Here is a 14,854-nt window from a genome sequence, read left to right on the forward strand (position 1 = left end):
TCTCGGCCGGCCGCCAACCTCTCCCTTCACGGAACCGCTCGCATTTGGGGACGCGCCTTCCGCAGTCTCCCCCAAAGCGACGGGAAGGGTTCTCTGGGGTGCTTTTTCTCATTCTACTTCTTCCACCGAGCGGCGAGGAGCCTTGCACAGGCCGCCCCTGAAGATGCGGGCCGGCCTCTTCCCCTCGCCCTCCTCTGCCAGCGGGCGTGGAAAGGAGCCGGGCGACGAGAATAACAGCCCCCTCCATCGCGCCCGCCCCCGGCTGAGGCCCGGCCTTGGCGGGCCGAGGGTGTTTCCCAGATAGGCCGTGACTGGTGGGAAGGCGGAGAGGAGGGAGTCGGGGGTTGGAGGCGGAGCGGCCTCTCGGTTCCGCGCCGTCAAGCCGAGCAACACTGGGCGGGACGGGTGGAAGCGCGCCGGGGCCGCACACGGTCGCCGCCGCCGCCGCCAGGGGTGGGGATGTGGTGCGAGGGCCCCGGGCCGCCTCTGGCTTGAACGGCTAAAGCAGCCGGGGTGCGGGAAGATGGCGACGCCGCCGGCGGCCTCCTCAAGGGGCTCGGAGACCCGCAGCGGCACTCGGCAGGGCGGCGCTCGGCGGCGCTGCCAGTGGCTGCTTTATTGGGTGCCGGTTCTGTTCATCTGGAGCATCCTCTGCTGGTCCTACTACGCTTATGTCGTCCAGCTCTGCCTGCGTAAGTTTCGGGCGCGGGGGGGGGGGGGGTTGTTTCCAAACCTGTATGTTGATATTTTGTGTGTACACACACTAGTATGGAGAAAGGGAGCCAGGTAAGAATAGAGGGGCCACCCTAGTAGCTTCCCTTTGATTCCTACATTTCTTCCTCCCCTGGTCTTATTAGTTGACCCAGTCTTCTGGCCCTCGCACCCTGATTGGTTTTAGGCACTCTGAATCTGGGACTTTGTTGTTCTAGTCATTTGGCGAAATAAACATAATTCTCATTCTCTCTCACTCTCACTCTCTCTCTGTGCTGGTGCAGAAAGATTTGAACCTGCGCTATCTAGCCATGTTAAGTTTATAGGAGAAATGCTACTATGTTTATGGCTCCAACATACACACACTAAAGTGTCCAGGAGAAAAGGAAGCTGGTGGCTGCTCTTTGAGACCTTCACTTTCCCCTTACCTACTCTCTGAACAAGCTTAGCTTTGCTCTTTTTTCCTAGTCCTGTTACCCTAATATGTGTTGGGGCTGCCACTGTGGCATCAGAGTATCCCTAATTCCTTATGTTCCAGATGAACATAATTTTCCATCTTCTGCCTGAGAGCAAGAATTTCAGCTGTAGCATTTAGTTATGAAAGATGCATGAGCCAAATACTGTTATGTTATAGACTTTCGCAATATTCATTCTAAAGAGAACAGGGATGAAGAAACACTTCTGAAAAACACACACTGTTGCCCTAAGCTGCTGGACTCGCCCCCATCTTATAGGAACACTAACCACACACGAGGTGAGCTTCAGTTCTGTGGTTGTCTGACCAAGAGTTGTCCTTGGAAAAAAAGATTGCACGTGTTTATGAAACGTCACTGATTTTTTTTCCTTAATTATCCAGACACTTAAGATCAAGATCTTTAGCCACCCAGTATTAATCAGAGTTGAATTGTTTATACAGTTTAATGTGGGTGGTGAAGGTTCCTAATATTCTTTCTGTTTATAAAGGAAGTGGGAATTCTAACCCATATAAATGAATGTCTGTTCAGAGTTAATGACTTAGTTGGTCCATGTTTGTTAATACAGGCTAGAAAGTGTGTGTGTGTGTGTGCGTGCGTGTGTGTGTGTGTAGTTAGGGTTGGGAATTTGGGGGCTTCCATGTCAAAAAAATCACTCCTGCGTTGCCTTGGTTTGGGAGTGGTGACTACAGCCGCTGCTGCTGCTACTGCTGCAGGTTGTTTACATGCTTAGTATTTCCCCAGGCTAAATGATCGAGTCTCTCTGTTTTGTCACATAGAGCAGATTAAGCCATATTAAAGCCTACTGTTAAGAGTAGATTTCAGTAAATTGACACATTCAGTTAGTTTGGCATGTCTGTGGATGGACACTCGGTTGCTATGGCTTATGGCTTATCGGAGCTGTGGAGCTAAGCAGGGTTCGCCACAGCCAGTGCTTGGGAGACCACCAAGGGAGACTGGGGTTGCTATGCAGAGGGAGGCAATGGCAAGTCACCTGTCCTCTCTTGCCTGAACCACTCCTTAATGGGGTTGTCATAAGTCGATACTTCTCTTCTCGTATGGCATTAAATTGGTGGGGCCAAATTCCTGGAACTCTTCCAATTTTAGCGTAGGTGTTTGTGCTTAATGTTTATGTATACTTTAGCTGAGTACATATGGGTAAGCAGGTTGTTTAACTGGCACATACAACATCTACTTGGCATTATAGCAAAAATCCTTCTTACCCTTCACCCCATCATGCTGTGTTGAAAGGAGGATGTAATTATGATAAGAGGGGGGTTTTGTATTTTGTTTACTCCCGGCAGAATAAAATTAATCCTGTCATGAAATGCAATCTAGTGCATTTTTGAAAGAAGCACTCTGTCTATCTGTGTTGCCAGTGGCTTTTAAAAATGTATTCCTATGGTGGGGTATACTCTTGAGAGATGCTCTGCCTTCTGAAAGGTAGAGGATATCTCTTGTGCTAATTATGTGTTAACGTGATTAATCTAGGTTCCAGTTATAGTGCTTGAAAAATCATCAGGTGCAGAGTGGTTTAGTGGTATGGTAGTAAACCTTATCTGCAGGACAGTAGGTAAGACATAAATACTATCCATTTAAAACTCACTGTTTATGTCTAGGAAATCAGCTTGAATTTAAGATTGTGTGTTTTTATGTGTGCATATAAACTTGCAACCAAAATAATTTATTATTATAAAAGGAAATATAGACTTCCCAAGGAGTAACCTGGCAAACATATTTTCATTGCAAGATTTCAGACACTAGAGTCAGATTTTTTTCCTTTTCCTTTTTGAAAAATTTGGCTAGAACTTATTGGTAAAGCACATACCTTGGATGCAGAAGGTCCCAGAATCAGATATGGTGATGTTGTGGTACAAGAATCTTATGGGTTTGTGATTTCTGGTACAAGAATCTTAGATAGTGGGTCTGTTGTTAAAACTCTGAGATATACCTGTCTGAATGTTCAGCTAGATACACTGGTAGTCTATGGAAGACTATGTTCAGAGCTGCTATTTTAGTTACTTGTGAGTAAACCTTATTGAACTTAGTGGGACTTAATCTGTATGGAATCAAAATTCAGGTTCTCTTTAATAGTGGTGCTAGATAAGAAACTCTGGGATTATTCTGGGATCAGTACATATTCTGTCAGATGTAGGTCTCTCTGCTCCCCCTCTGTGCTGTTACCTGTTGCAGCTGTTCCTGGATAAGCTCCAAGTTTAGGCCGGTAATGAAATGCATCATTTCATTACAAGGCCAATGAGAATGTATATCCCCACTGCTCACTATTTGTCTTATATTCCTGAATGTACTACACAGCTAATCCCAAATGCTGCAAAAATAAAATCCCAAAACCACACTCACAATGTTTAGGATGTTTTTTTGCAATCAGTATACAGGACAGGTGCACACACAGGGTGCTGGTAGCTGCAGAAACAACTTTACTATATTCAGTGGAAAGTTCTTTGAGAAACTCCGTTAAGTTAGTTCTGAACTGGAGCCAGAAGGTTGAGTATTCTCATGGGGACAGAGAACTAGCAAATGTCATATTTCCAGATGAATGTATTTCAACTGGAGTTTCTTAAACCAGTTACAATCACAAATAAGGCCCTGTGTCCTAGGCTCATTCCGCACATGCAGAATAATGCACCTTCAAACTGCTTTCAGTGCTCTTTTAAGCTGTGCGGAATGGCAAAATCCACTTGCAAACAGTTGTGAAAGTGGTTTGAAAATGCATTATTTTGCGTGTGTGGAAGGGGCCCTAGTTCCAGATGTGGAACTGGAGAAAGGCCTCTGCAAAGTGGTTTTAACTAATGGATAGGTTTATGTGGAAGAGGGAAGTCCTTCAAATACCTTTGTTCCAGACATTTAGGGCTTTTAAGATCAATAGCACTACTCAGAAACAGACTGAAACCTGAGATATATCAGCATCTAATGAATGTATTTATATTGCTAACAAGGATTTTCAACACTGATTGTGGTATTCAAGGCTGGTTGAAGTACCCAGAGACTTTTCAAAAACAGCCCCATGTATAATGTATCTTAGGCTCATTCCGCACATGCAGAATAATGCACTTTCAAACTGCTTTCAGTTCTCTTTGAAGCTGTGCGGAATGGCAAAATCCACTTGCAAACAGTTGTGAAAGTGGTTTGAAAACGCATTATTTTGCGTGTGCGGAAAGGCCCTCTGACTTAATCAAAAGTTCGGCTGTGACAACACCCTTTTCTTGAGGGGGCAACAAATGGTAGACAAACAAAAGTTAGCTAATGATGCTTCAAGCTGTAAGTGCCACTTGAGTATCTCAAGTGACAAAACAGTACTTGTAAACAGTGAACCTCACTGTTGAGAGGTACAACCCTATCCAAAATTGGTTGTGATGTTAAGGGTTCCCCCCCCACCCCCTCTAGCTCTCTTTTTTTTTTGTCGTCTTGTAGGCTGTGATCTTTTCTGTGAGATCAGTAAGCACCAAAGTTTCAATGATTTGTGGGATCTATTTTGCATAACAAAATATACCATAATTAAAAAGGGGATTATGTGTTTTTAAAATATTTTTTGTAAATATGTTATTGTTTTCTGATATGTATAAAATGTCAAAAATACAAAAAACACAAAAATAAGATGCAGAAAACCAAAAAAGTTGTAGAAATAAATAGGTGTTGAGCCTGCTTCTTGACAAATAATCCAACAGTAATGGGTGGTTATTATGAGGCAATTAAATTCCTCACTTGGTTGTGCTGTTGAGTAAATCATCACATGTGAGGTATGTCACAAGTTCATGAGGGCTTTTGGAAACTCATGTCAGTTTCATGCAACATAGGAACCTAGAAGGTTGAGGCACAATAATTAATAATAATATTACAAATATATATTTATTGTTTGAGGTGTAAACCTCAAACACATGAGGAATCACATGACACAGCTAAATTGGTTGCACAATAAAGACAACCAAGACCATAATCATTTCAGCCCTTTAGGCCTTCCTCAGTGGTCATAAGAAAGTAATATACATACATCTGCCATCAACGAATAACATAATCTTTGTAACAGTCAATGTAGGTTGCATGTAAAACAGTTCATTATTGGAGTGCTAGATGTAAATAAAAATAAAATCAGGCCTGAAAATGATGCAGCCTGCTGCTGTTAGCTGCACAACGTGTGTTAATCCATATTTTTCTGCCTACTTGGGCACCCCCTCCCAAAATGCAGAGATTCATGGAGTGTCTAGTAGTGGCCCATTGTGCTGTTTTCTTGATTGGGCCGTAACCACCAAGTCTACAGCTGGATATAGTGATGATATTGCAACTATGTGTATGATATCTAACTTTAATTTTTCCAAGTACATATATTGTTTGGTCAAAAGTATTTGAAACCTCTACCCAACTATATATCAATGATTTAGGCTGCCCACGGGAGTTGTAATGGCAAACTGGCTTCCTTTGTGTAGTAAAGGAAGAAGAGGCAAAGTGGCAAATAAATAAGAGGCCATTTATGCATGCACTACTTACCCTGCAACTGTCTGCTTCGCAGTGGGTTTCTCCCATATCTTTTTGCTTACACAGGCATTCTCCCTCTAAAGTGTCACTATAATCTGTGTCAGATAAAGATTTTAGTAAGGTCAGTTGAGGTGCATTGGTTCAAAAAATTGTATGGTTCCACATTAGAATTCATTTTTATGCACTTCCTTTGTCAAAACCATTATTTTGTGCATCGTTGAACATGGTACTTTAAGAGCATTTATAGTTCATTGAATGACTGTCATCAGACTTTCAAAGATGGGGCGAGCAAGGTTAAGTAGGGAAGGTTGCCTGCTGCTTTTTAAAAATCTGGTGCCCTCTTTTGTGTACCATTACTTTGCTAGATCATGTAAATGTTATCAATTTCAAGGTTAAAATAAAAAAGAAAGTCCTTCTGATCATTTTGAAATGGTGGCCTGAAGAGAGAGAGAAGCTGCTGTTGTTTGGGCAGGGAAAGGTGGGGAGGAGCAGGAAAACCTGAAGAGAGAACATAAGAACATAAGAACTAGCCTGCTGGATCAGACCAGAGTCCATCTAGTCCAGCATTCTGCTACTCGCAGTGGCCCACCAGGTGCCTTTGGGAGCTCACATGCAGGATGTGAAAGCAATGGCCTTCTGCTGCTGCTGCTGCTCCTGAGCATTTGGTCTGCTAAGGCATTTGCAATCTGAGATCAAGGAGGATCAAGATTGGTAGCCATAAATCGACTTCTCCTCCATAAATCTGTCCAAGCCCCTTTTAAAGCTATCCAGGTTAGTGGCCATCACCACCTCCTGTGGCAGCATATTCCAAACACCAATCACACGTTAACGTGAAGAAGTGTTTCCTTTTATTAGTCCTAATTCTTCCCCCTGGTTCTAGTATTGTGAGAAAGAGAGAAAAATTTCTCTCTGTCAACATTTTCTACCCCATGCATAATTTTATAGACTTCAATCATATCCCCCCTCAGACGTCTCCTCTCCAAACTAAAGAGTCCCAAACGCTGCAGCCTCTCCTCATAAGGAAGGTGCTCCAATCCTTCAATCATCCTCGTTGCCCTTCTCTGCACTTTTTCTATCTCTTCGATATCCTTTTTGAGATGTGGCGACCAGAACTGAACACAGTACTCCAAGTGCGGTCGCACCACTGCTTTATATAAGGGCATGACAATCCTTGCAGTTTTATTATCAATTCCTTTCCTAATGATCCCCAGCATAGAGTTTGCCTTTTTCACAGCTGCCATGCATTGAGTTGACATTCCCATGGAACTATTAACTAAGATCCCCAAATCCCTTTCCTGGTCTGACTGATAGCACTGACCCCTGTAGCGTGTATGTGAAGTTTGGATTTTTTGCCCCTATGTGCATCACTTTACATTTAGCTACATTGAACTGCATTTGCCATTTCTTAGCCCACTCACCTAATTTATCAAGGTCCACTTGGAGCTCTTCGCAATCCTTTGTGGTTCTTACCACCCTACATAATTTGGTATCATCTGCAAACTTAGCCACCACACTACCCACCCCTACTTCCAGGTCATTTATGAATAAGTTAAAGAGCACTGGTCCCAAAACGGATCCTTGGGGGACACCACTCCTTACATCTCTCCATTGTGAGAACTTCCCATTTATACCCACCCTTTGTTTCCTGTTCCTCAACCAGTTTTTAATCCATAGGAGGACTTCCTCTCTTATTCCTTCATTGCTCAGTTTTCTCAACAGTCTCTGGTGAGGAACTTTGTCAAAAGCCTTTTGGAAATCCAAGTAGACAATGTCCACTGGTTCCCCCTTATCCACATGTCTGTTTACACCCTCAAAGATTTAAAGAGCTTGATGCATATTGATTGCCTTTGCTTTCCCTGCAGCGGGAGAGAAAAAGTCGCACTTTAAATCTTAATTGAGTGAAACTCTAACAAACCCTATCAAGCCCTTTACAACTAGCCTCTAATTAAATCTAACAGCTGGGAAAACTGTGGCTAAAATATAGAGAACCCAGAATTATCTCAAGGGATCTGTCCCATTTGTTGCCCTTGAAGCCAACAGGGCATGCAAAATTCAGCCAGGGAAGGAAAGGAAAGAGTGACTATAGCCAGCCCTACTTCAGCAATGCAGGAGGGGTAGGCTTTAAGCAGTAATCCAAACCCCAACAGAAAGCTCAGCAGACACCAAGCAAAGGTAAGTAAGGTATGGGGGATTCTCCTGTTTGAAAGAGACATTTTTCAAGTCAGTTTAAAGGGACTCCAAGGGGCTAGCCGCTATGGAAGACTCCCTCTAGGCTTTAAATGGCAAAAACCTGACAAGCCAAATAGCGATTCGGCTTATTGGATTTCCTAAGTATTCATCTCAGTTTTTTTGTCGCAGCTTGTATTTGGGGCTGAATAAAACCTGGAAAAAGCCAAAGTGGGCTTTTTCCTGTTTTTTTTTTACTGATTTGGCTTTCCAAAGTCTTGACTTGTTGATTTGGTAAAGCCGAATCAGTAAAAAAAAAACAGGAAAAAGCCCACTTTGGCTTTTCCAAACAGAAATTTTCCACTCTACATACCTGGCAAATAATGAGCCCAAACCGCAAATATAATCAAGAGATCTTTATATTTGAAAGTATCATGACCTGAAGCAATTATACCATTATATATGCAGTGCTTTATGTATCATCTCTACAATGAAGATAAGGTGAGAAAAGGTTCCATGATGTGTTGGCAGCATTCTCAAAATAAAACAAGTCCAGCAGTACCTCACTGCTTAAGATAAATACGTAAAGGAAAATTATACTGGAAATTTTTATGGGGAAACTTACAGTAGGGCGGAAGCCAAGGCAGAGAGGCTTGCAAATTCTGCCGTGAAACTTCCAAGGTTAAATCTCAAAGTAAGAGGAAAGGAGAGGAATAAAGATAGAAAGGTTAGGTTTACATTCTCAGCTATAGTGTGATAAAGAAAGTTAGACCTGGTGTTCTCATATGGGGAGAGCCACCACCTTTGTTTATAATATATGGAGGCTGAATTCAGTAATAAATTTGAGGCGTTTATTTCTGTATTACTAACTAAAATAGGATCAGGTACATGGAATATTTGCTGTATCACAATAATGGCAGGTAACATTTTCTTTATCTCTCTCTCTCTCTCTCTCTCTCTCTCTCTGTTTTGCAGTAAGCATGTCAAGTGTTGGAGAAAAAGGTAAGTCATAACCTTTGGATTTCCATTCAGTGCCAACTAGCTTTTAAAAGGTTGCTTGTAATGACTTCTTTGAAGTGGAGACCTGAATTGGTAGCAGGAATTAGCATCTTCTCGTAAATCCATTTAAAGTTCAGATCCAAATAGCACTTTACATCTATAGAGTTTTTAAGTTTACCCTGTGCTGCTCAGGTGGCTGCATGTGTCTGTTTTCATTCGGTGGCACATTGGAAGAAAAATCTAGATAGTGCTGTGAAGTCATGAGTTTGGTAGGTGTGGTTGATTCAGTATAATTCTCAGTATAATTCTTATGATTTATGGAGTGTCCGTTTTAACTAAACACCTTTTACTGTAATAAAGGATAACGTGGTCTCCTATTTATTTGAGAATGGAGATTCAAGTATGTCTCCACCGTGTTTTCCTTTAAAAAGTAAAGGCTCCCTATCCGCTGTTGAAGATCATTAGATCAAAGGAGCTTGAAAAAAAAAAAGAAAGGATTGGTAGGTGCTCCATGCAAGAAAAGCTTCATAACATTTTAGAACCCTGAGGCTGTTGAGAGTACACTGCCAGCATTCAAATGAAATTGTATCCAAGGTCTGTGGGATCAAACTCTTTTTGAAAATTGTTTTACACAGCATAGATAAAAATCAACTGGTGTTTTAATAAAATGCTTTTTAAGGGGAAAAATCTATCTGAAGACAGTTTAAATAGGTTTCTGTTTAAGACACATTATACTCCAAAGGGTATTCAGCATAAGGATTAGTTTTTAATTATGTAGCATGAGGTTGTATATTCATGCAGTGTTTACATTTTTGTTAATAAATTATGTTAAAAGCCCAATCCAGAGCTGACAGGCAGGGATGGCGCTGCTTTGGTGCCACTCAACCCTCTTCAAGGGGCTTTTCCTCAGTATGGGAAGCCTGAAAATATTTTAAAAAACCCAAACCCTTACCTCAATCTCCCATAATAGTGAATAGAGATATGTCACGATTTCTGCCAGCGACTTTGCTGGCGCATGGGGACTAATTGGTCTCTAAAGGCTCTGACCAAGGTCAGCCCCTCTACCCAGAATGCCCCTGGAATACACCCACCACACTGATGCAGCTGGGGGTGGCGTGGGAGAGCCAGTCCAGGGCTGGGTGCCGTGGCCAGCTGTCAAAGGGTGCCACAGTGGCCAGGTGCCAGCAGATCTCCCCTCTGCCAGAGTAAGAGCTCTGGGGAGGGCATTTCTGCCAGCATATGCCGTGCCATATCCAGAGCAGGATTTGCCCCTCCCCTGGATTTGATTTGCCTCTATTCACAAATTCAGACTCTTACAGAGGTTTATGTAAGATTGTTTTGGGCAGTTTTTCTGTCTAGAAGATATTATCACAGATGCTTGGTTTTGCAGTTCAAAAAATGGTGAATTTGTATCTGCAAAGCTAACATGCCTCTTCATAGCAAAAATGTTATAAAATGAACATGCAGAATTGAGAAAAATCAACCCCTTCTTAAGTACTTTCAAAAAGTTCAGTGAATAGAAGTTCAGTGGATAGAATCTACTCATTTTGCTTGAACTACTGTGCCTCTGCACCAATACTTACTTCATGCTTTCTTGTTCTGGCCTCTGTTCCTCACAACCACTACACCCTGGTAGGCTTTTCACTGGTTGCTTTTAATTTTCTTGTAGTTTTATGTTGCTGTAATCCATACAGAAGCAATCCAAGTATAATGTCATTTTAATGATTGACAAACAGCTGTACTTGTTATTAAGATGGCACTGCCTTCCGGGCAGGGTGTTTGCAAGTGGGGCAAGCAAATTATTGTCCTGGTGTGCTGTTTATGTTTATGTGAAATGCAACATTTCCCAAGGGAGCTTCTTGAGGAGAAAAAAAGTCTTTCCCAAACCTGCTGGGAAAACAAACACAACTGAAGATGTTTTTTTTCTGTGAGCATAGTTTCTGTAACTTCTGCCTCTGGTGTCCCTGCCCATTATATAGCTGCTGAGTTTGTTCCATCTTGCCTGGGTTCGTATAAATGGTAAAATAGGCATCAAAATAATGGACTTTTGCAAACATTACTAGCTATAAAAAAAAATTCAGTCTGCAGCAGGTATTTATTAATTAATGATATAACTTCAATTCATTATTGATTAGGCAATATGCACATTCCCACAAGATTATGCAATTCTATCCTTTGAAAAGATTTTCAGATCTCTTTACAAAAAAAATCTTGTATTGCTACACAACCAATTTTGTTGTCCTTGGTTTATTTTAAGGTTTATGAAGCATTGTAACTGAGCCCATGAGAAAGAATCATAGAGTTGGAAGAGATCCCAAGGGCCATCAAGCCCAACTCCCTGCAATGCAGGAATACAGCTTGACTTTGTCTTTTAAAATTTCTGTACCATTTCAAATGTTTTCTTAATGCCTTTATTTCGCATCTCTCATTTTAGTGATTTGCATGATTGGCTACCATCTGTGTTTTGCAATGTTTATGTGGTCTTACTGGAAAACGATCTTTACGTTACCCATGCATCCTTCCAAAGAAGTAAGTTACAATTTGCTAAAGGATAAATACATCTGTTCATTTGGTATCTGGTATTCAGAAGTTAATATTTCCCATTCCTTTTTGAAACTGAAAAGATCCATTCTTCCTGGTGATAGTGTGTTTTTGGAAACTCTGTGAGGGTTGAAAATGTGATGTTTTCTAAACATGGGTTATCTGCAGAAATATAGTAACAGTGGTTTGTAGTGTCCAGTATAAAACATTACCTCTATAATTGAGATTTGGGTAATAGGAAGAGGTGGGAGAATTGAACCCTCATTATTTCACCGGGTATCAGTAAAGACTTAGGGATTGGGTAATTCAGCTGAGCTAGAAACTTTGTCAGGAAGGATCTGAACATTATAGCTATGTGGAGGCTGCCAAAAAGTACTTCTTTGTGGTAGCACTAGTATTGAATTTACATCCGTGTTAACCCAAACTCAGGCAGTGTATCTACATCAGCACTAAAAATCCTTTCAAACTGTTAGTGCTGATGTTCAGAGACTGCATCAAGTGTGTGGGTTTTTAGTCTTCTGAAGATTTGAAAATGGCATAACCAAAGAAAGTGGTTTTCAATCCATTCTATATGGATCCTGAACACTTAAATGAGTAGACTCATAATTAGTAGACTCACTATTAGCAGATTAATGATTTATACTTGCACTGTAGAGTCTGTCACCATTTCAGGAAGATAGTTGCAGAGGGTAGCGGTGTTGGACTGAAGTAGAACAGCTAGACTCAAGTCCAGTAGCAGCTTACAGACAAACAAGATTCTCAAGGTATAAGCTTTCGAGAGTCAAAGCTTTCTTAGTATCTAATGAAGGGAACTTTCACTCTCATAATCTTTCCGGTCTCTATGGTTACAGCTCAAATCCAGCTGTCAACATTCTGTCCCACATAAATATGCTGTACCCACATATTACTGGATATTGTACTGTCATTATTATAGCATTTATTCATAACTGGATTGTCCAGTTCACATCAGGAAAATCCAGTTGCGAGAGACTGCTGTAATGGCATGGTAGAGCAGTCTGCAGTGATGTGTGGGGACAGCCTATTTTAATCAGCGTAGTATTATATAAGGACATATTAGAAGATTTAGCTATGATGCTTCTTGAGTGACTTTGGACCATCCACTGTGTCTCAGTCTATCTCACGTGACTGCTGTTTGGATAAAATGGAGGCAGGAAGAATCATGTTTGCCACCCTGAACTACTTCAAAGAAGGTGGGATAAAAATGTAACAGACACTAGATTTTGTTCTGTTTTTCTTACAAAATGCCTGCAGCATTACCAAACAACAACCCTTCCTACTACTTCAGGGGTAGGGAACCTTTAACACTCAAAGAGCCATTTGGACCCGTTTTCCACAAGAAAAGAAAACACTTGGAGCCGCAGATAATTTTTGACATGTAAAATAAAGATAACACTGTATATATTGGGTTTTTTTACCTTTTACTCTGCTCATTCTGAGAAGCACATGGATGAGTCCGCCCTGCTGCCTTCAAGGTGGGCAAGGATGGGGCCAGCAGCTCGGCCTCGCCCGCCGCCGGGAAAGCGCCTGCCCCATTCAAATGGGGCGGGCGAGACGGAAAGCCCGCGGTGCGGCCCAGCCGGCCGCGGGCAATTGGTGCGCCCAACCTGCTGCCTGCAGGCCGGGCAAGGATGGGGCCGGTGGCTCGGCTCGTGGAGCCGCAGTGCAAGGGCAGAAGAGCCGCATGCGGCTCTCGAGCCGCAGGTTCCCTACCCCTGTACTACTTATTCTGTTTCCCATGCTGTGAATATGAACCCTTTTTAATCGATGTATCTAATTCCCACATGTGCCTTCTATCTACAGATACCTGAATCCACAGATAGAGAGCATACTCACCCCAAGCAGATGTTTCTGCAGACTTGGGGTCTCCAAGGGTCTGCAGAAAAATCTGAAAAGTAAAAAACAACAACAGGGGGGTTTGAATTTCCCCCCCATAAAAAACATTCTTTGTGCATGCACAGAGAACATCCCTATCTTAAGCAGTCATTAATGATGTCAGCAGAGCCCGACAAGCAGACTGAACCCAGCGGTGGCACTGCCCAGAAGCTGTGCTGCCTCTGTCCCCCATCAATGTAGTGAGGTCTAGACTCTCTGCCTCCTTCCATGCCATACTTATATTCGGTGACTGGAGCTGTGAATGGGCAAGGTGATTCTTTCGGTAATCCTGAAAAGAGCTCTGCATTTGCAGAAAACTCTGAAATAAAAAAAAATAGATTAGGAAGTTTGAAACATCCAAAAACAATAAAAGGAGGGCCTGTAGCTTTAAACAACAGATTCTCTCAATGGCTGATGCAAAGCAACCATTCCCCCAATGGCTGTTGCAAAGCAACCAAATGTCAATACAAGGTAGGTGGAAGGGCAGAACCCTTTTACCTTTGAGGGAGGATGCACAGGCCAGGCAAGGGTTGCTATCATCAGTTCAGAAAATTCCTAGAGATGTTATTGTAGAATCTGAGGAGGGTCAGGTTTTGAGAGAGAAGAGCCCTCAGTGGAGTACAGTGCCATAGGAGCCACCTTCCAAAGCAGTCATTTTCTCCAAGGAGACAGTTCCCAGTCATCTGGAGTTTAGTTGTAATTCTGGGGGACCTCCAGGTCCCACCTGAAGATTGGCAACCCTATGCCTGATTTCAGCCTCTGGGCAACTTGGTGCCACCTGATTTGCATTACTCAGGTAGGCCTGGCTGCTTGCTACTATTCAACAGCAGCTATCCTATGGAAGGCAGCATTGTTCAGCAGTTAGAGCTTCAGAGCAGGGTCTGCGATACGCAGATTTACGTCCCCATCTTACTATGGAAGTCCAATGGTTAATTTTGTTATTATACCCTGTTCCGCATAAAGACCTGAGTAAAATTGTAACTTCATCCACCATTTCTTCCTGCCCCTCCCCTCCATGTGCTCCATGCTTCCCACTCATTGCAGCCTGGTCCGGACTAGATGACAAGTGGGGGTCATGGAGTATGTCAAAATGGGGGGTAGTAGGAAATGGCAGATGAAGTTACAATTTTACTTATGTCTTTATGTGGAACAAGGTATAGTTTTGTTTCTTTTCAAATTAAAAAAATGAATATAGTTCTAACTGATTAGAAAACTGTATGTAGTAATTTGTCATTATTTCCAAATCATATCTAATTATTGGTGTAATTTGACATATAATTAACTGTGCCTGTCAAGATGTGTAAAAAGGTTACCTATTGATTTGCTAACAATTAGTAATTACATTTTCCCAGTTCCACTTGACATATGCAGACAAAGAATTATTGGAGAGAGAACCTAGAGGTGAAATACATCAAGAAGTGTTGAAGAGAGCAGCCAAGGACCTCCCTATCTATACAAGAACCATGTCTGGAGGTAAACTTTTGTCAGTAGTGCTATTTATTATTTTTTTTAGTTTGAGACAAAAGCGCTAACAAATACTCCAATGCAGTATAAAATTATATTGTAATGGCCATGTTAAC

The 14,854-nt window shown here is 42.1% G+C and overlaps 1 protein-coding gene across 2 annotated transcripts in view; it reads left to right on the top strand.

The window, feature by feature from the left end:
- The window catches only part of ZDHHC2 (zinc finger DHHC-type palmitoyltransferase 2), a 28,685-nt gene continuing 13,831 nt past the window's right edge, over positions 1-14,854 (top strand). Inside the window, exons 1-4 of one of the 2 annotated variants that reach the window (XM_048509687.1) lie at positions 1-692; positions 8,817-8,843; positions 11,275-11,369; positions 14,627-14,747. In XM_048509687.1, the coding sequence (XP_048365644.1) occupies positions 524-692; positions 8,817-8,843; positions 11,275-11,369; positions 14,627-14,747 (412 nt within the window). In that variant the 5' untranslated portion in view covers positions 1-523. The remainder of the gene's footprint in view (positions 693-8,816; positions 8,844-11,274; positions 11,370-14,626; positions 14,748-14,854) is intronic. The other variant, XM_048509686.1, reaches the window with a different exon arrangement.

Source organism: Sphaerodactylus townsendi, linkage group LG10 (genome assembly GCF_021028975.2).
Source record: "Sphaerodactylus townsendi isolate TG3544 linkage group LG10, MPM_Stown_v2.3, whole genome shotgun sequence".
Taxonomy (NCBI): Eukaryota; Metazoa; Chordata; class Lepidosauria; order Squamata; family Sphaerodactylidae; genus Sphaerodactylus; species Sphaerodactylus townsendi.